The 21,223-nt window shown below is 43.7% G+C and overlaps 1 protein-coding gene across 2 annotated transcripts in view; it reads right to left on the minus strand.

Moving 5' to 3' along the window:
• The window catches only part of ACAD9 (acyl-CoA dehydrogenase family member 9), a 78,976-nt gene that overhangs the window by 23,662 nt on the left and 34,091 nt on the right, over positions 1-21,223 (minus strand). For both annotated transcript variants that reach the window (XM_080657470.1, XM_080657471.1), the window contains exon 3: positions 229-330. In XM_080657470.1, coding sequence (XP_080513596.1) covers positions 229-330 — 102 coding nt within the window. The remainder of the gene's footprint in view (positions 1-228; positions 331-21,223) is intronic.

The raw sequence follows: 21,223 nt of genomic DNA on the forward strand, positions 1-21,223 counted from the left end.
CATGCAGCCATCTTGTGGCGGCCATCTTGTGGCGGCCTTTTTGTGATGACATCGCACTAGGGCATGATGCCACCTAGGCTTTTATTATATAGGATACTAAGGGAATCAGTTTTGTTAGTTAAAGAAATAAATTGCAATGCTCCCTCCCCACCCCCCGATGGAAAGTTATCACTAAAGTAATGGGGATAGCAAGGGGGGGGGGGGTAAGGGGGTATCTCCTTTACTTACCATATTCTTCTGGGACTTGCATCCCAAAAAGCCCCAGGCTCTTCAGTTTCTCCAATGTTTCTGTTGGAATTTTTCCCTCCTGGTCAATTTTTCGAGAGTCCACTGCCAAGAAGAAATATCTTGATTAAACAAAATATAAGTGACGTTTATAAAAATAAACAGAACAATTTTTTGTATAGTATACAACCTCAGTTTCAAAAACTTTAAAACGGGAAATTATCTAGTCATGGTCATTTAGCATGCTTTCAATTTTACCTAATTATACCAGAAAGAACTGTATTTTGAAAAATTACCAATACCAGGTTATATTGTTTCTTAGTCTGGGTGCTATTCACATGGCAATGGCTGCACAACACTGTAAATATACTTAATAACTCTGAATTGTATACTTAACAATGATTAAAATGTAAGTTTTATGTTATGCATATTTTAACACAATAGAAAAAAAAATAGAAAGGTATTTAAGGTTTATGATGAATGCAGAAATAAAATGTATGAAACAGCACTTAGGCCGGGAAAGTGAAAATGTTGTAATGCTCTTACACGAGACATGAAGTGGTATACTGGTAATATTGGTAAGACATGTACTATAAACTCTAAAGCAACCACTGAAAAACAAAAGGTATTACTAATAAACCAACAAAAGAGATAAGGTGGAATAAAAAACACTCTATTAATACAAAAGAAGGCAGAAAAAAAAGAAAAAGGGGAACAAAGAAGAGATGGGACAAATAAAAAAAATAGCTAGATGATAGAGTTAAACCCAACTATATCAATAATAATCTATACTAATAAAAAGGTAATATGCTAATTAAACCGAACATCCTTCCGGACGTCCTTCCAGACAAAGCCACAGTGGCAGAGGTCAAGGCAGAGGCGGTTAGGGGCGATCAGGCCGGCAGGGGAGAGCAGTTAGGGGCAATCAGGCCAGCAGGGGAGAGCAGGTAGGGGCGATCAGGCAGGCAGGCAGAGTGGTTAGGGGCAATCAGGCAGGCAGACCAGCAGGTGAGGGGTTAGGAGCGAGGGGTCCCGGATTGGATAGGGTGCAGGCCGGCCTGAGGGAACCCCCCCTCTGTGCATGAATTTTGTGCACCAGGCTTCTAGTATTAAAATAATCATATGTCAAAGATCAATGAAAAGGCACAGATTGTCAGACTGGATTTTAAAAGACAACATTCAACAACTAATACCTATAACAGATCCACTTTATTATTTTTATTGTATACCTTTATTTCTAAATAATATCAAATTTAAAGAAAAGTTGCAAAAATAGTATAGAGTTTCTGTATACTCTTGACCCAATTTCTCCTAACACAACCTTATAGAACCACACTAAAATTACCAAAATTAGGACACTGACATTCATATAATTTAGTAAATTACAGAATTAAAGTTTCATCAATTTTTCTATTAATGTCTTTTTCTGTTCCAGGATTCAATCCAGGATCCCACACTGTATTTAGTTGTTATGTCTCTTTAGAATCCTTTGGTCTGTGATGGTTCTTCAGTCTTTTCTTGTCTTTTATGATTTTGATATTTAAAGCACTATTCCTTTGTAGAAATTTGGGTTTGCCTGTTTTCCAACGATTAGATCCATGTTATGTGTTTTGGGAAAGAAGACCACAGAGGTGATGTGCCCTTCTCAGTGTATTATATCAGAGGGTATGAGATATCACTAAGTCTTGTAACTGGTGATACTAACTTGATCACCTGTTTAAGGTGGTGCCTGCCAAAATTCTCTACATATAAAGTTACTCTCCCATCCAGCCAGCGTGGCTCAGTGGCTGAGCATTGACCTATGAACCAGGAGTCACGGTTCGATTCTCAGTAAAGGGCATATGCTGGGGTTGTGGGCTCAACCCCCAGTGTGGGATGTGCAGGAGGGAGCCAATCAATGATTCTCTCTCATCACTATCTCTCCCGCTCCCTTCCTCTCTAAAATCATAAAAATATATATTAAAAAAACTAGAGTTATTCTCCCTTTGTAATTAATAAGTATCACAGGGAGGCCAGCCAATTTGATTCAGTGGTTGAGCATCAACCTATGAACTAGGAGGTCACAATTCAATTCCCAGTCAGGGCACATACCCAGGTTGTGGGCTTCATCCCCAGTGGAGGGCATTTAGGAGTCAGCCAATCAATGATTCTCTCTCATCATTGATGTTTCTATTTCTATCTCTCTCTCCCTCTCCCTCTCCCTTACCCTCTGAAATCAATAAAAATATATTTAATAAATGTCACAGGGGAACTACTTTGCAATTATATAAACAAACTGTCTCTCCTCAAACTTTCACCCATTCATGTTTTACTAAAGTGTGTACTTCATGGTAATTTTTTGTTGTTGTTAATCCTCACTCAGGCATATTTTTCCATTGATTTATAGAGAGAGTAGAAGGGAGGGGGAGAGACAAAGAGAGAGAAACATCAATGTAAGACACCACTGACTGGTTGCCTCCTGCACAGACCTGCAACTGAGGCATGTGCCCTTAACCATAATCAAACCCAGGACCCTTTAGTCCGAGGGCCAATACTCTAGCCAATGAACCAAACCAGCTAGGGTATTATGGTAATTTTTATTTCAAAATTCCAGCTAAATTTATTAAGTAAGGAAGAAACCCACTATGCATATAAAAACACATATCAGTCAAGAGGATGAAAAAAGACATATCATGCTAATACTAATCCAAAGACAGCTGTAGTTGCCATATTAACATCAGACAAAGCAGATTTTTTAAGCAAAGACTACTACCAGGGATAAGGCAGGTCATAATTATAAAGTGATCAACTCATCATCCTATATAATAAAGAGCTAATATGCAAATGATTGTCATGCCCTCATGCCGTCACCTGTAACGGCTCAGACACTCAACACGGGGGAGAGAGGAATGGGGACCAGCCAGGCACAAATGAGCTTGTGAGAGAGGAATGGGGATCAGCCCGGCACAAATAAGCTCACGAGAGAGGAATGGGGACCAGCTAGGCTGCGGCCCGGGATAGGGACAAGCCGCCCGCCCTGTGGTCCTGGGCGTCAGCGGCTGCACCTGCGCCTGTGGCCCAGGAGAGGTACAAGCTGCCCACCCTGCAGTCCCAGATGGCAGCACCTGTGCCTGCGGCCCAGGAGAGGGACAAGCTGCCCGCCCCACTGTCCCGGGCGCCTGCGGCTGCGGCCTGGGTGAAGCCGCCTGCCCACGGTCCCCTGCAGCTGTGGCCGGCCCGGGTCCTGGGTGCCTGCAGCCGGCCGGGGGAGAGAATCCTGGGTCCTGGATGTGGGGTGAGGCAGAGGCAGTTAGTGGCAATCAGGTCAGCAGGGGAGCAGTTAGGGGCAATCAGGCCGGTAGGGGAGCAGTTAGGGGCGATCAGGCAGGCAAGTGGTTAAAAGCCAAAAGTCCCAGATTGCGAGAGGCAGTCAGACATCCACTGAGGGGTCCCAGATTAGAGAGAGTGCAGGTCGGGCTGAGGGATACCCACTCCCGTGCATGAATTTCGTGTACTGGGCCTCTAGTAAGGATATAACAATCCTGAATCTGTACGTACCTAAAAACAGAGCTTAAACATACATGAAGAAAAAACTGATAAAAATAAAAAAATAAGACAATTGCAGTTGGAAGTTTCAACATCCTTCTCTCAATAACTAATAGAAAAAGTAGATAAAAATGTGTAAGGATGCATTAGATTTGAATAAAACTATTAACCAATTTGTCCTAATTGACATTGATAGAATACTAGAGGCCCGGTGCACGAAATTCGGGGGGGGGGGCGTGTGTGTCCCTCAGCCCAGCCTGCACCCTCTCCAATCTGGGACCCCTCGAGGGATGTCCCAGTAGGATCGGGCCTAAACAGGCAGTCGGGCATCCCTCTCACAATCCAGGACTGCTGGCTCCCAACTGCTCACCTGCCTGCCTTCCTGATTGCCCCTAACTGCTTCTGCCTACCAGCCTGATTGATGCCTAACTGCTCCCCTGCCAGCCTGATTGCCCCCAACTGCCCTCCCCTGCAGGCCTGGTCACCCCTAACTGTCCTCCCCTGCAGGCCTGGTCGCCCCCAACTTCCCTCCTCTGCTGGCTTGGTAACCAATAACTGCCCTCCCCTGCAGGCTTGATCGCCCCCAACTGCCCTCCCTTGCAGGCCTGGTCCCTCCTAACTGCCCTCCCCTGCAGGCTTGTTTGCCTCCAACTGCCCTCCCTTGCAGGCCTGGTCCCTCCCAACTGCCCTCCCCTGCTGGCCTGATCACTCACAACTGCCCTCCCCTGCTGGCCTGATCCCTCCCAACTGCCATCCCCTGCTGGCCATCTTGTGGTGGCCATCTTGTGTCCACATGGGGGCAGCCATCTTGTGTGTTGGAGTGATGGTCAATTTGCATATTACTCTTTTATTAGATAGGATAGAGGCCCAGGAGCTCCAGTGGTGCAATCGGTTAGCGCACGGTACTTATAAGGATAGAGGCCTGGTGCATGGGTGGGGACCAGCTGATTTGCCCTGAAGGGTGTGCCGGATAAGGGTGGGGGTTCCCTTGGGGCATGGGGTGGCCTGGGAGAGGGGCCTGTGGTGGTTTGCAGGCTGGCCACGCCCCCCGGCAACCCAAGCGGAGGCCCTGGTATCTGGGATTTATTTATCTTCTATAATTGAAACTTTGTAGCCTTCAGCGGAGGCCTGGGCTGGCCAAGAACTTGGCTTCCTCCATCGCTGGGGAAACCCAAGCCTTCTGTTTGCTCTGTGGCCACAGCCATTTTTGTTGGGATTTATTTATCTTCTATAATTGAAACTTTGTAGCTGTGAGCGGAGGCCAAGGCAGGCCAGGGCTGTGGAAGCTTGGCTTCCTCCATCGCCGGGGGCAACTCAAGCCTCCTGCTCTCTCCAGCTCCGTGGCTGCCACCATTTTTGTTGGGATTTATTTATCTTCTATAATTGAAACTTTGTAGCCTTGAGTGGAGTCCACAGCCGGCCAGAGTGTGCTGGAAGCTTGGCTTCCTCCATTGCCAGGGAAACCCAAGCCTCCTGCTCGCTCTGTGGCTGCAGCCATCTTGGTTGGGTTAATTTGCATATTAGTTCCTGATTGGCTGGTGGGCGTGCTTGTGGGTGTAGCAGAGGTACAGTCAATTTGCATATTACTCTTTTATTAGATAGGATAGCCAAACAACAGAATATTCATTGTTTTCAGGAACACATGGAAGAACATTTAAAAAATAGGCCATATTGTGAGCCATAAAACAACTCAAAAATTTTAAGAGGATTCAAATTATATAAAGTATGTTTCCTGACCACAATGGAATACTTTTTAGAAATAAAAATGGGGATATTACTACAGATCCTACAGACTTTAAAAGGATAACAATGTAAGGGACGTTATAAACACCAATAAAACCAACTTTGTTAAATGGATAAATTCCTTAAAAGGCACAAATTATCAAAGTTCACAGAGGAAATAGATAACCTGAGTAGTCCTGTATCTATCAAAGAAACTGAATTAGTTAAAACTTTCCCTCTAAGAAAATTCCAGGCTCAAATGGCTTCACTGTTGAATTCTGCCTAACAGTCAAGGAAAATATAATACCAACTTTACATAAAGTCTTTAAAGAAACTTAAAGAGAAAGAAACACTTCCCAACTCATTCTATGAGGCCAGCATTAGCCTGACAAAAATATCACAGAAAATTAAACTACGGACAAATATCCCTCAGAAAAACAAATACAAAAATTCTTAAAATTTCAGCAAACTGAATCCAACAAACAAAAAAGGATAATGTATCAAAACTAAGGGGGAATAATCTTAGGAATGTAAGAGTAGTTCAACAGTCAAAAACAATCAATGTAATTTATCATGTCAACAAAATAAAGAAGAAAAAACAGAAGTATCTCAAGAGATGCAGAAAAAGCAATGGGCAAAATTTGATATAACTTATGATGAAAACTCTCAGCAAACTAGATATAAAAGGAAACTACCTTAATCTAATAAACAGCATATACAAAAAAAAGTATAGCTAACATCATATTTAAAGGTGAAAGACTGAATGTCTAAAATCAGGAACAAGGCAAGAAAGTCTGCTCTTACCACTCCCATTCAACATCATACTAGAGGTTTTAGGCACTGCAATAAGACAGAGCAAGCAAAGGGAAACTGGATTGGAAAACAGGAAATAAAACTGTCGCTATCACCAACAATACAATTGTCTATGTAAAAAATCTGGGATCTACCAAAAGAGCTCCTAGAATTAATAAATGAGTTTAATAAGGTTGCAGGATTCAAGATCAATACACAAAAACCAATTGCATTCACTGAAGAGGGTATATAAAGAGAGCAACCAACACATGAAAAAACGTTCAACATAATTAGCCATTAGGGAAATGAAAATTTAAATCACATCTATCAGAATGGCTAAAATAAAATAAAAAATTTAAGTACAATGACAACACCAATTCTTGGCAACAGGCACAGAAACTAGATAACTTACACATACACTGTTGGTGGAAATATAAAGTAGTACAGTCATCTACACTAATAAAAGAGTATGATGCAAATTGACTATACCTTTGCGACGCCCACCAGCCAATCAGGAGTGAGTATGCAAATTAACCCAACAAAGATGGTAGGTTAATTTGCATATGCCGGCGCCAAGCGGCCGGGGGCGGGACGCTTGTGTTGTCGCCATGGCAGAAAGGTGACTCCGGCCAGAGCGAAGGTGGTGCCGGCAGCCAGGGGAAGGAAGGCCCATCCTTGCATGAATCTTTGTGCATCGGGCCTCTAGTTTTGAAAATAATTTGTTTGTTAAAGAAACTAAATACACATACCTTAGGACCCAGCAATTGCACTATTGGGCATTTATTCCAGAGAAATAAAAACATGTCCACACAAAAAATTGCACACAAATATACACAGCAGGTGTTTTTTGTTGTGTTGTTTTGATTTTTTAAATCCTCACTCGAGGATATTTTTTCCATTGATTTTCAGAGTTGGAAGGGAGGGCACAGAGGGAAGAAAGAGAGAGAAGCATCAACATAAGAAAGACACATCGACTGGTTGCCTCCCACATGCATCCTGCAGAGACCGGGGATTGAGGCCATAACCGAGGTACATAACCTTGACCAGGAATTCAACCTGCAACCCTTCATTGCATAGGCCAATGCTCTAACCACTGAGCAAAACCGGCCAGGGCTACACAGCAGTTTTATTCATAAGAGCCCTCAAAGTGAAAACAACCTAGACATACTTCAACAGTAAGCAAAATGGTAATCCACAGGTAATCCACAGAGTATTATTGAGCAATGAAAAGGAATAAACCATTGGGACAATTTGTAGGAGAATTATGCTGAATAATAAAAAAAAGCTAATTCCAAAAGTTTACATACTGTATGGGTCAATTAATATAACATTATTAATATAACAAAATTATAAAAATGAAGACAATATTAGTAACTGCCAGAGGTTGGGGGAAAGGAGGGCAAGAAAGCTATGGCTATAAAAGAACAGCATGAGGGATCCTTGTGATATAACTGCTTTCTGTACCATGACTGCGGTGGTAGTCACACGAATGTACATATGATAAAACTGGGTAAGTACACACACACACACACACACACACACACACACACACACAAATACAAATCAGCACATTTAAAACTGGTAAAATCTGAATAAGATGGTATTGATATAAATTTCCTGGTTGTGATACTGGTTATGTAAGATACATTACTATAAAGTTATGGATTAGGGAAACAGATTGGGTGAAGGGTATAATTATTCTCTGAATTATTTCATACAATTCCATGTGAATCTATAATTATCTCAACATAAAGTTATTTTAAAAATATATTTGTATTGATTTCAGAGAAGAAGGAAGAGGGAGAGAGAGATAGAAACAACAATGATGAGAATCATTGATCAGCTGCCTCCAACATGACCCCCGCTGGGGATCTAGCCTGCAACCCGGGCATGTGCCCTGACTGGGAATTGAACTGTGACCTCCTGGTTCATAGGTCGACATTCAACTACTGAGCAACTCTGGCCGGGCTCAACATAAAGTTTTTGTTTTTTTAAATATATTTTATTGATATTTTACAGAGAGGAAGGGAGAGGGATAGAGAGTTAGAAACATCGATGAGAGAGAAACATCGATCAGCTGCCTCCTGCACACCCCCCACTGGAGCTGTGCCCACAACCAAGGTACGTGCCCTTGATTGGAATCGAACCTGGGACCTTTCAGTTCCCAGGCTGACGCTCTATCCACTGAGCCAAACCAGTCAGGGCAACATAAAGTTTTTAAAAGCAAGTAAATGGTAACATGTTACATATATTAAACTTAATGGGAATAACCCTGAAGTTACTAAGAAAGCCCCAACGAAACACCCACATTTGCTGAAGTCCAACTAAATTGTGACATTTTTATTTCATTTTATTTATACTTCCTAAAAGTCCTTTAATAAATGTGAATTTCTTTTTTTTTTTGCTTGGTCCCTTCACCTTTTTCACCTAAAACACCAAGCCCCGCCCCTCTGACAGCTGTCAGTCTGTTTTCTATGTCTAAATCTGTTTCTATTTTGTTTGTTAGCCTAAACAAATAAAAAAACAAAAACTGGGGGACAGTATGAGGGAAGGGAGATAAGAGAAGGTAATGGGGGGATAAATGGCAATAGAAGAATACTTCACTTGGGGTAGTGAACACACAGTAAAATATACAGATGATGTATTACAGAAACCTATGTAATTTTATAACCAATGTGGGGAAAAAAAAGGCCACTAACATGGATAATGCCCAATTTTAGAAATGATAATATTCCTGGGGAGGATAAACACCCGAAGATCATCTATTTAATAAAAGTTATTTTAGCAATTGTGGTTTAGAAAATATTCCTAAGCCCATTTTCACCTGTCTTTATCAGTCTGTGGATATAAATGCAGTCAAAGAAATAAATGTGAATTTCCTTTACTAATGAACAAATATAAATTCCTTTTTGTTGTTGTTGTTAATTCTCACCTGATTTTTTACTACTGCTTTTCAGACAGAGTAGAAGAGAGAGAAGGAGGGGAAAAGAGAGAGAAACATTGATGTGAGAGAAACACATCAACTGGTTGCCTCCCACACCCACCCTGACTGGGGGCGAGGAGCGAAACCAAAATGGAGGTGCTCAGGCCAAGGCTCTAACCACTGGAATACACGGACCAGGGCAACAAATGTAGATTCCAAAGAAAAATTCCAAAAGGGACTAAATGCTCCAATCAAAACACACAGGGTGCCCTAGCTGGTTTGGCTCTGGATAGAGCAACGGCCTGCGAACTGAAGGATCTGGGTTTGATTCTGGTCAGGGGCACATGCCTAGGTTGTGGGCTCAGTCCCCATGAGGGGGCATGCAGAAGGCAGCCAATCAATGATTCTCATTACTGATGTTTCTATCTCTCTCTCCCTCTCCCTTCCTCTCTGAAATCAATAAAAATACATAAAACAAACAAAAAACCCCACAAACGAACTAACAAAGGCTATCATAAGAAACAAAGCAGGACACTACATAATGACAAAGGGATCGATCCAACACAATATAACCCTTGTAAACATGTGAATTCAAGATAGGAGCACCTAAATATAAAAACAACAACAACACTTGATGAAATTTAAGGGAGAGATCGACAGCAACACTGTCCAACCATAGTAAGAGACTTACTGGCTTCACAGGATATATCTTCCAGACAAAAATGTCAACAGGAAAATAGCAACCTCAAATGGTACATGAGATTAGATGGATTTAATAGATATTTACAGAACATTTCATCCAAAGCAGCAAAATATACATTCTTCTCAAGTTGCACATGGGGTATTCTCAAAGATAAAGCATATGATAGAACAAAATAAATCTCTACAAGTTCAAGAAGATTGAAATCATATCCAGCATCTTCTCAAATCACAATAGAATTAAATTAGTAATCAACTACAGACACTGACACTCTCCTAAGGACCAAACTGGAAATACAACTAAAATACAGAAAAACCATCCTGAAAAATCAACTGAAGACTAGCTGGAGAAAACCCTGATAACTAAGGACAGAAAGTGGAGACCACATAGAGACCAGCAGGAAATGTGAAGATGTGAAAGGGGTGGCTGGGCTCCCAAAGACAGCAGCTGAAGGTCCAGGAGGATATCTCAGCTGCAGAGTTCTCACTGAGAACTCTGGGGTCTAAACCCCAAGCTGGGCTCCCCAGTCCAGAGCACCAGAACTGAGAAAGGTGCCCACATTAACACCTGGCTGTAAAAAGCAGCAGGGTTGCTGTCTGCCAGCCAGAGATGGATAGAAATGCAGGTGCCCTCTTAAAGGGCCAAGGCACAAAATTTCAAGTGCAGCCACTCCCTTGGGCTCCAGCAGAGGGAGGGCAGAGTGGACTGGAGCTGTGTGAGGAGAGTCTAGGGTTGGGGACTCTGGGGTTGGAACTCGGTGGGCAGCCACCCTGGCTTCCTTGCTGAGTTATTTCCTCATGCTGCAGAGCACATCTTTCTGCTATATACCTTTGCTACCCAGGTTTTTTTGACCTGGGGAAAAGGAAGTCGCCACATCCTGCTGGAAGAACTCTCGACCCACTCTGTGGTCCATATAGGCTAAGGCCAAACAAGGCTGATAACAATCAGAATTCAGGCAGTGGTGGATCTCTGGAGGCTTTGGGTCTTTGCCTGATCTCCTTCTGAACCTGGACTAGAAAAAGCAGACCCTAGTGAAAATCTTGGCTTTTCCAAAGGCATCCAGCCCCAGCAGAGGGAGCCACAAGCTGTGAATTGCTGATAGCCCCAAACAGTATACTCAGGGCCAATCAGAAACAGTATCTGACATTATCCTATACTAAAGATTGGGAATTGTAGCAGATCTACCTAATACATGGACACAAACACAAAAAGGCAGGCAAAATGGGGAGACAAGCAAACAACATCCCAAATGAAAGAACAAGAGAATTCTCCAGAAGAAGAGATAAATGAAATGAAGATAAAAAATTTATCTGATATAGAGTTCAGAATAATGATGGTAAAGATGCTCAACGGCATGAGAAAAGACATGAAAAAAGAACAGTCGGAAATAAAGAATGACATAGCACAAATAAAGAAAACAGTGGGAGGGACCTAGCCAGTTTGGCTCAGTGCATAAAGCATTGGCCTGTGGACTATAGGGTCCCAGGTTCGATTCTGGTCAAGGACACATGCCCAGGTTGCATGCTTAATCCCCAGTTGTGGGGGGAGGGGGGTTGTGCAGGAGGCAGCCAACCAAGGATTCTCTCTCATTGATGTTACTATTTCTCTCTCTCCCTCTCCCTCTCTGAAATCAATAAAAATTCATTAAAAAATACACATCAGATTAGGAGAAGCTGAGGATCAGATCAGTGAATTAGAAGACAGGTCAGAAAAAAATCACTCAGTAAGAAAACCAAAAACAACAACAAAAACAATTAAAAAAACAGGAGGATAGTTTAAGGGAGGTGTGGGACAACATGAAATGTATAATAATCCTATATGATAAAGAGGTAATATGCAAACTGACCATCACTCCAATACACAAATGGCTGCCCCCATGTGGACACAAGATGGCCTCCACAAGATGGCCAGCAGGGGAGGGCAGTTGTGGGCGATCAGGCCAGCAGGGGAGGGCAGTTGGGAGGGACCAGGCCTGCAAGGGAAGGCAGTTGTGGGCAATCAGGCCAGCAGAGGAGGGCAGTTGGGAGGGACCAGGCCTTCAAGGGAGGGCAGATGGGGGCAACCAGGCCTACAGGGGAGGGGAGGGCAGTTGGGAAGGACCAGGCCTGCAGGGGAGGGCAGTTGGGGGGGGACCAGGCCTGCAGAGGAGGGCAGTTGGGGGGGACCAGGCCTGCAGGGGAGGGCAGTTGGGGGGAACCAGGCCTACAGGGGAGGGCAGTTAGGGGTGACCAGGCCGGCAGGGGAGGGCAGTTAGGGTGACCAGGGCAGCAGGGGAGGGCAGTTAGGGGCAATCGGGCCAGCAGGGGAGCAGTTAGGCATGATTAGGCTGGCAGGGGAGTGGTTAGGGGGTGATCAGGCTGGCAGGCAGGCGAGCAGTTGGGAGCCAGAAGTCCTGGGTTGTGAGAGAGATGTCCAACTGCCCGTTTAGGCCCAATCCCAGTGAGATCGGGCCTAAACAGCAGTCGGACATCCTTTGAGGGGTCCCAGATTGGAGAGGGTGCAGGCTGGGCTGAGGAACATCCCCCCCCCAGACAAATTTTGTGCACCGGGCCTCTAGTATTCACATAATAGGTCTCTAAGAAGGGGAATCAAGTGAGCAAGGGATAGAGAACAAGTTTGAAGAAATAATGGCAATAAATTTCCCTAACCTGGTAAAGGAAAAAGTCACACAAGTTCAGGAGGTACAGAGAGTCCCAAGCAAGAAGAACCCAAATAGGCCCACACCTAGACACATCATAATTAAAATGACAAAAATTAAAGACAAAGAATCTTAAAGGCAGCAAGAGAAAAGCAATGTGTTGCCTACAAAGGAGCTCCCATAAAGCTGTCATCTGATCTCTCATCAGAAACTCTTTAGGCCAGAAGGGAATGGCATGAAATACTCAAGGTAATGAAAAGCAAGGATCTGAAACCAAGATTACTATATCCAGCAAGGCTACCATTCAAAATAGATGGTCAAATAAAGAGCTTCCCAGACAAACAAAGGCTAAAGGAGTTTATCACAACCAAGCCATCATTGCAAGAAATGCTAAATGGAATGCTGTAATGAGAAGAAAAATAGCGAAACATAGGCATACAGAATTAAAAGGGCATAAATAAGTATCCTATATAATAAAAGGCTAATATGCAAATAGACTGAACTGTGGAACAACCGAAACTGAACAAACCGTCACTATGACGTGCGCTGACCACCAGGGGGCATGTGCAGAACATTGCAGGCATTGGCCTTGGCGGGATGGTGGAGCAGGTGAGCAGGGTTGCCAGACCAAGGCGGGGCATTGGTCACTGTCATTGGGGTGAGCCTCTGGTGGTTACTGAAAATTCTTTGCTCCCACGCCCTGCAATCCCGCCTCGCACTTGCACCTGCTGCTGGTACCAGTCCCACTCGCACCTACAGCTGGTGCCAGAGCAGCCACTCGCACCCGCTGCCGGTGCCCAGTGCCAGTCCTGATCACTTGGCGCCATCAGCAGGTGCAAGCAGTGGCTGCCGGCCCCGATCGCCCCTGAGGGCTTCTCCACCTCCCCCTGCTCCTGAGGGGTGATCGGGGCAGCAGCCGTTGCTCACACCTGCTGACAGTGTCGGCTCTGCTTGCACCCGCTGCTGGTGCCAGCCTCAATCACTCAGCGCTGTCAGCAGGTGCAAGCGGGGCCAGCACTGCCAGCATGTGGGAGAGGCGGCAGTAGGAGCAGGGCTGCCAGCAGACAGGGGACCACAGCAGGAGGGGCCAGGAGGGGACATGGAGGATGGGCCGAGACCCGCCCCTGTGTCTACCGCAGCCTCACGGCCCACAGTTCCTTTCAAGGTGCACGAATTCGTACACTGGGCACCTAGTCTATCAATAATAACCTTAAATGTAAATGGATTAAATGCTCCAATCAAAAGGCATAGGGTAGCTGAATGGATACAAAACCATGACCCAATTATATGCTATCTACAATCCCCCTGCCACACACACACACACACAAATAAACACCACATCTTCTATTCAATTCATATGTTGACAGGCACTTAAGTTGTTTCCATGTCTTAGTTATTATGCAATAAACACAGAGTACACATATCTCTTTGATATCCTGCTTTCATTTCCTTTGGGTATAAATGCAAGAGTGGAATTGCTGGATCTTATGGTATTTCTTTTTTTAAAATATATTTTTATTGATTTCAGAGAGAAAGGCAGAGGAGGAGAGAAAGAGAGATAGAAACATCAATGATGAGAGAGAATCATTGATCAACTGCATCCTGCATGCCCTCCACTGAGCCTACAACCCAGGCATATGCTCTGACTGAGAATCGAGCTATGACCTCCTGGTTCATAGGTCGATGCTAAACCACTGAGCCATGGTTTAAGCATTGAGCTAAACAAATTTGTGCACGGGTGGGGTCAGGCTGGGCAGTATTTCTATTTAAAATTTTTTCAGGAACCTCCATACTCTTTTCCACAGTGGCTGCACCAAATTATGTTCCCAACAATTGTGTACAAGGCTTCCTTTTTCTCCATATCCTCTCCAACACGTTATCTTCTGTCTTCTTGATGATACTCGCCATTCTAACAGATGTGTTGTTGTTTTTGTTTCTGTTTTTTTTGCATTTTCCTGATTCATGATGAGTTCTTTATACATTTTGGATATTCACCCCTTACTGATATATTTTCACCCATTCTATAACTTGCCATATCATTTTGCTGTTTCCTTTGCTGTGCAGAAGCATTTATACAGAAGCATTTAAGTTTGGTATAGCTCCATGTGCTGGGTTTTGTTTTCTTAAAGATTTTGGTTGTGTTTTGTTGTTTTTAATTGTTGTGAGCTATGCCAAGGATCAACCTGAGGTATAAATTTAAAATTTTCTCAGATCTTTTCTAAGACTGTGTCTTTCCCTGGGAATGTGAGCTGATTTCCTAATATCCCCCATATATATGGTTGCTTTTGAATGTCCTAGTCTTCAATCTAGCTCCCAAAAGGGGAGTGGGAATGAGGGGGAGACCTGGGATCGAACCCAAAACCTAGTTATGTGCCTGGGCCAGGAATCGAACCTGCAACCTGTTTTGTGCATGGGACAATGCTCCGACCAACCTAACCACCCAGCCAGGGCATGAGGAGCATTCTCTTAAATACCCTGGAAGTTATTTCAGCTGTTGGGCATGGGCTTGCAACAATGGGGTAGTTGCAAAGACAATGGTCTCTGCCTCTCTGTCTATACCCCTGTAATCAGAAGTAGCAATCAGAGCACAGATGCCCAATATTTGATGGACAAAGTCCTTTTTGGTTACTCTGGCTCCCACAAGCTATGTGGAAGCTGTTGCAAGAATAAGTTCACAGCTGCCTGCCTCATGGCTGGTGCAGGGGTTGAGTAGCTGCTACTATGCTCAGAGCTAAAAATCTAAGTTAACTGCAAGTTACTTTCCACGCCTTCCCCTGAAGTTGAAAGCCTTCAATAAAATCCAGAGCTACAAAAATCTGTCTGTTACATCACACACATTCTATCGGTGCAACTGTTGTCTATGTGAAAAGACAGATTTCTGGTGCACCCTACTCCACTACCTTCCCAGAACCCTCTGGTCATTTGATTTCCTTTTTTTTTTTTTTTAAACTACAGAGGGCTTCTAGGAAAGCATTGTTCTCAGAGTGATCCAGGTTTGCTTTATTTATTTGTTTAATTACTAGAGGCCCAGTGCACAAATTCGTGCATGGGTGGGGTCCGGCTGGCCCGGCCCCAATCAGGGTAGATTGGGGCTGGGCCTGTCGGGAGGAGGAGATGGTGGGAGGTTGACCGGCTGGCCTACCAGGGTCAGAGCCTGATTAGGGCCCCTGATCAGGACCAGGCTGGCTGGGGGAAGGGGCCATAAGCGATTGGCCAGCAGGCCCTGCCCCTGATTGGGATTGGGCGGCTGATTGGGGGCAGGGCCAGCCATGGGGAGGGGCTGTGGGCAGTGGGCCGGCTGACCCCGCCCCTAAATGGGGTAGGTGGGGGGTGCCGATTGGGGACCAGTGGCCTGGGGAAGGGGCCATGGGTGGTTGGCTGGCCAGCTCTGCCCCTGATCAGGGGTGGGGCCAGCTAGGGGAGGGGCTGCAGGCCAGCTAGGGGAGGGGCTGCGGGCCAGCTAGGGGAGGGGCTGGGCTGGGCGCCACATTTTGCACCATGGAGTCTCGGCAGCGTCAGCTGTGATTTGATGGGCTGTCGCTCTGGAGGCAGAGACTGCATCCCACTTGGGGGAAGCCGAGTGTTGGTTTGTGGGCACCAGGTCCATTGTGCAAATGGCCAGTGCATTTCATGGCAGCTCCTGCACTGAGAGTCTGCCCCATGGTGGTCAGTGCGCATCATAGCGACTGGTCAGAGTGACACTTAACATATTAGCCTTTTATACAGAATCACTCTTCATTATTAAAAGTATTACATATGTCCCCTTTTCCCTGCCAATGACCACCTCCAACATGACCCCGCCCCTGGCCTTCAGTACTGCATTTCCTGTGTCCATGGTTATGCAAATACACATACGAGGTCTTTGGTTGATTACATCCCTCCAACGCCCCCCTTGCTGCCTTCCCTCTGAGATTCCGCACTCTGTTCCATGCTTCCAAGTCTGTAGATCCACTCCATTTATCAGTTTGTTACTTAGATTCCACATATGAGTGCGATCATGTGATACTTGTCTTTCTCTGACTGACTTAATTCACTTAGCATGATACTCTTCAGGTCTCTCATGCTGTCTCAAAGGGTAAGCGAGTCTTCTTTTTTACTGCTTGCATAGTATTCTATGGTATAAATGTACCACAGCTTTTATATCCACTCATCTACTGATGGGCACATGGGCTGTTTCCAGATCTTAACGATTATAAATTGTGCTGCTAAGAACATAGGGGTGCATACATTCTTTCTGATTGGTGCTTCAGGTTTCTTAGGATATATTCCTAGAATGGGGATCACTGGGTCAAATGAAGTTCCATTGTTAATTTTTGAGAAAACTCCATACTATTTTCCATAATGGCTGCACCAGCCTGCATTTCCATCAGCAGTGTACAAGGGTTCCCTTTGCTCCACATCCTCACCAGCACCTGTCTTTTGTTGGTTTGTTATAGTAGCCATTCTGACAGGTGTGAAGTGATACCTCATTGTTATTTTAATTTGCATCTCTGATGATCGGTGACTTTGAGCATTTTTTCATATGTCTCTTAGCCATCTGTATGTCCTCTTTGGAGAAGTGTCTACTTAGGCCCTTTGCCCATTTTTTAATTGGATTGTTTGTCTTCCTTTTAATTTGTATGCGATCCTTATACATTTTGGATATTAACCCCTTATCAGATGTATTATTGCCAAATAAATTCTCCCATACAATGGGTTCCCTTCTCATTTTGTTGATGGATTCTTTTGCTGTGCAGAAACTTTTTATTTTCATATTAGAGGCCCGGTGCACGAAATTCGTGCATGGGGGTGTGTGTGTCCCACAACCCAGCCTGCACCCTCTCCAATCTGGGACATCCCTCTCACAATCCAGGACTGCTGGCTCCCAACTGATCGCCTGCCTGCCTGCCTGCCTGAATGCCCCTAACTGCTTCTGCCTACCAGCCTGATCACCCCCTAACCACTCCCCTGCCAGCCTAATTGACACCTAACTGCTCCCCTGCCAGCCCGATTGCTCCTAACTGCCCTCCTCTGCCATCCTGGTTGCCCCTAACTGCCCTCCCCTGCCAGCCCGATTGCTCCTAACTGCCCTCCTCTGCCATCCTGGTTGCCCCTAACTGCCCTCCCCTGCAGGCCTGGTCCCTCCCAACTGCTCTCCCCTGCTGGCCCGGTCGCCCCCAACTGCCCTCCCCTGCAGGCCATCTTGTGGCGGCCATTTTGTGTCCACATGGGGGCGGCTATCTTTGACCACATGGGGGTGGCCATCTTGTGTTGGAGTGATGGTCAATTTGCATATTACCTCTTTATTATATAAGCTTAGAGGCCCGGTGCATGAAATCCGTGCACTGAGGTGGGGTCCCTCAGCCTAGCCTGAGCCCTCTTGCAGTCTGAGACCTTTCGGGGGATGTCTGCCTGCCAGTTTAGACCCGATCAGTGGGTTGACAAAACCCAACACCCATTGATTTTTCTATGTCAATTGATAACATCATGTGACTTTTGTCTTTCAATTTTTTAATGCAATGTGTCACGTTTGTTAATTTAGGACTATTGTACCAGCCTTGCATCCCTGGAATAAATCCCACTTGGGGATGGTATATGATTTAATATATTGCTGGATCTGACTTGCTAATATTTTGTTGAGGATTTTAGCATCTATGTTCATCAGGGACATTGGCCTGTATTTCTCTTTCATTGTGGTTTCTTTACCTGGTTTTGGAATAGGGGTAATGCTGGCTTCATAGAAAGTGTTCCTTCCTCTTCGATTTTTTGGAATAGTTTGAGGAGTATAGGTGTTAGCTCTTCTTTGAATGTTTGGTAAAACTCCCCTGTGAAGCGGTCTGGACTTGGGCTTTTGTTTGTCGGGAGTTTTTTATTACTGCTTCTATTTCGTCAGTTGTTATGGCCATATTCAAGTTTTCTGATTTTCCTGATTCAATTTGGGGAGATTGTGTTTTTCTAGGAATTTGTCCATTTCATCCACATTGTCCACCTTCTTGGCATATAGTTGTTCATAGTATTTTCTTACAATCCTTTATATTTCTTTGGTGTCAGTGGTTACTTCACCACTTTTGTTTCTGATTTTATTTATGTGGGTCCTATTCTCTTTGTTTCTTGATGAGTCTGGCTAATGGATCATCAATTTTATTGCCTTTAATTCTGAGGTGGGTCTCTTGTACACAGTATATGCTTTCAAAGAACCAGCTCTTAGTTTCACTGATTTTTTTTTTTTTTTTAGTCTTTATGTTATTTATTTTTGCTCTAATCTCTATTATTTCCTTCCTTCTAATTACTCTGGGCTTTTCTTGTTCTATTTCTAGTTCTTTAAGTTGTAGGGTTAAAAAGCTTATTGTTGTTTTTTCTTGTTTTTTTTTGACATATGCATATAGTCCTATGAACTTTCCTCTCAGGACTGCTTTTGCTGTGTCCCAGAGATTTGGGGTTGTTGTGTGTTCATTTTAATTTCTTTCCAGAAAGTGTTTGATTTATTTCTTATTCTCAATGGTAACCCATTCGTTGTTTAATATGCTATTTAGCCTCCATGTATGTGAATGTTTTTGGCATTTTTACTGTAGTTGATTTCTAATTTCATTCAACTGTGATTTGAAAACAATGCTGATATAATTTCAACCTTTTTGAACTTGTAGAGACTTGTTTTGTGTCCTAACATGTGGTCTATCTTTGTGAACAATCCATGTGCACTTGAGAAGAATGTACATTCTGCTGCATTGGGGTTAAATATTCTATAAATGTCAATTAAATCCATCTGATCCAGTGTGTCCTTTAGAGTCACGGTTTCCTTCTTACGCTTTTGTCAGGAAGATCTATCCAGTGAAGTCCGGAGGTTGTTAAAGTCCCTTACTATGACTGTACTGTTGTCAATATCTCTGTTAAAGTACTCTAGAAGTTGTTTTATATATTTAAGTGTTCCTATATTGGGTACATATATGTTTACCAAGGTTATATCCTCTTGTTGGATTGATCCCTTTAGTATTATGTAAAGGCCTTTGTTGTCTCTTGTAATGATCTGCATTTTTTAAAAATATATTTTATTGATTTTTTACAGAGAGGAAGGGAGAGGGATAGAGAGCTAGAAACAACAATGAAAGAGAAACATCAATCAGCTGCCTCCTGCACACTCCCTACTGGGTATGTGCCCGCAACCAAGGTACATGCCCTTGACCGGAATTGAACCTGGGACCCTTGAGTCTGCAGGCCGACGCTCTATCCACTCAGCCAAACTGGTTAGGGCATGATCTGCATTTTAAGGTCTATTTTTGTCAGATATGAGTATTAATACTCCAACTTTTCCTTCTTTTCCATTTGTACAGAAACTTTTTTCCATCCCTTCACTCTCATCCTACGTGTGCCTTTAATTCTGAGGTGGGTCTCTTGTACACAGTATATAGTTGGGTCATGTTTTTCTATCCATTCAGCTACCCTATGCATTTTTTTTTTACCCTATGCCTTTTGATGGGAGCATTTAATCCATTTACATTCAGCGTTGTTATTGATAGGTACTTTTTTATTGCCATTTTAATTCTGTATGTCTAGGTTTCTCTGTTTCTTCTTCTCATTTCAGCAGTCCCTTTAGCATTTCTTATAAGGCAGGCTTGTTTGTGATGTACTCTTTAGTTTTTGTTTGTTTGCTTGTTTTTGTCCAGGAAGCTCTTTATTTGACTATTTTGAATGATAGCCTTGCTGGATATAGTAATCTTGCTTTCAGATCCTTGCTTTCCAGTACTCCATGCCATTCCCTTCTGGGCTGTAGAGTTTCTAAAGAAATCAGGTGTCAGCCTTATGGGAGGTCCATTGTAGGTAACAGTTTGCTTTTCTTCTGCTGTCTTTAAAATTCTTTGTCTTTAACTTTAGGCAATTTAATTATGATGTGTCTGGACGTGGGCCTGTTTGGGTTCTTCTTGCTTGGGACTCTCTGTGCTTCCTGAACTTGTGTGACTTTTTCCTTCACCAGGTTAGAGAAGTTTTCTGCCATTATTTCTTCAAACACATTCTGTATCATTTTCTCCCTTGCTGCCTTTTCTAGCACACCTGATTTGAATAATGTTGTTTCACATTGTCCCACAGCTCCCTTAATCTGTCCCCGTTTTTTTATTTATTTTCTTTTTGGATCTCTGATTGAGTGATTTTTTTCCAACCCTGTCTTCTAATTCACTGATCTGATCCTCAGCTTTCCCCAATCTGCTATGTATTCCTTCGAATATGTTCTTTATTTGTGCTATGTCATTCTTTACTTCTGTTTTCAGTTACTATATCTTTTCTCATGCTGCTGAGCATCTTTACCATCATTACTCTGAATTCTGTTTCAGGTACTTTCTTATCTCCACTTCATTTATGTCTTCTTTTGGAGAACTCTGTTTTTTCATTTGGGGGTTGTTTGTTCTCATTTTGGCTGCCTATTTGGGTTAGCGACTATGTATTAGGTAGATCTGCTACACCTCTCAACCTCTAGTTCAGGACAATATCAAATGCTGTTTCTGAGTTATTAGTTCTGGAAAAACTCAAAGCCTCTAGAGTCCACCTTTGCCTAGAGACCAATAGGATTACCACTTGAATTGCCCTCAGGCAATCATCCACAGGTGTGGCAAGTTTTCTTCAACAGGGTGGGGCAGTTTCTTCTGCCCAGAGGCTAATTGTAAGTTTTAGTCTCTTAAATGGCCTCAGGAACTCCACACCATGGGGCAAGGTGTTTTCCAATAGGGTG

This window comes from Plecotus auritus (assembly GCF_963455305.1).
Source record: "Plecotus auritus genome assembly, chromosome: 2".
Taxonomy (NCBI): Eukaryota; Metazoa; Chordata; class Mammalia; order Chiroptera; family Vespertilionidae; genus Plecotus; species Plecotus auritus.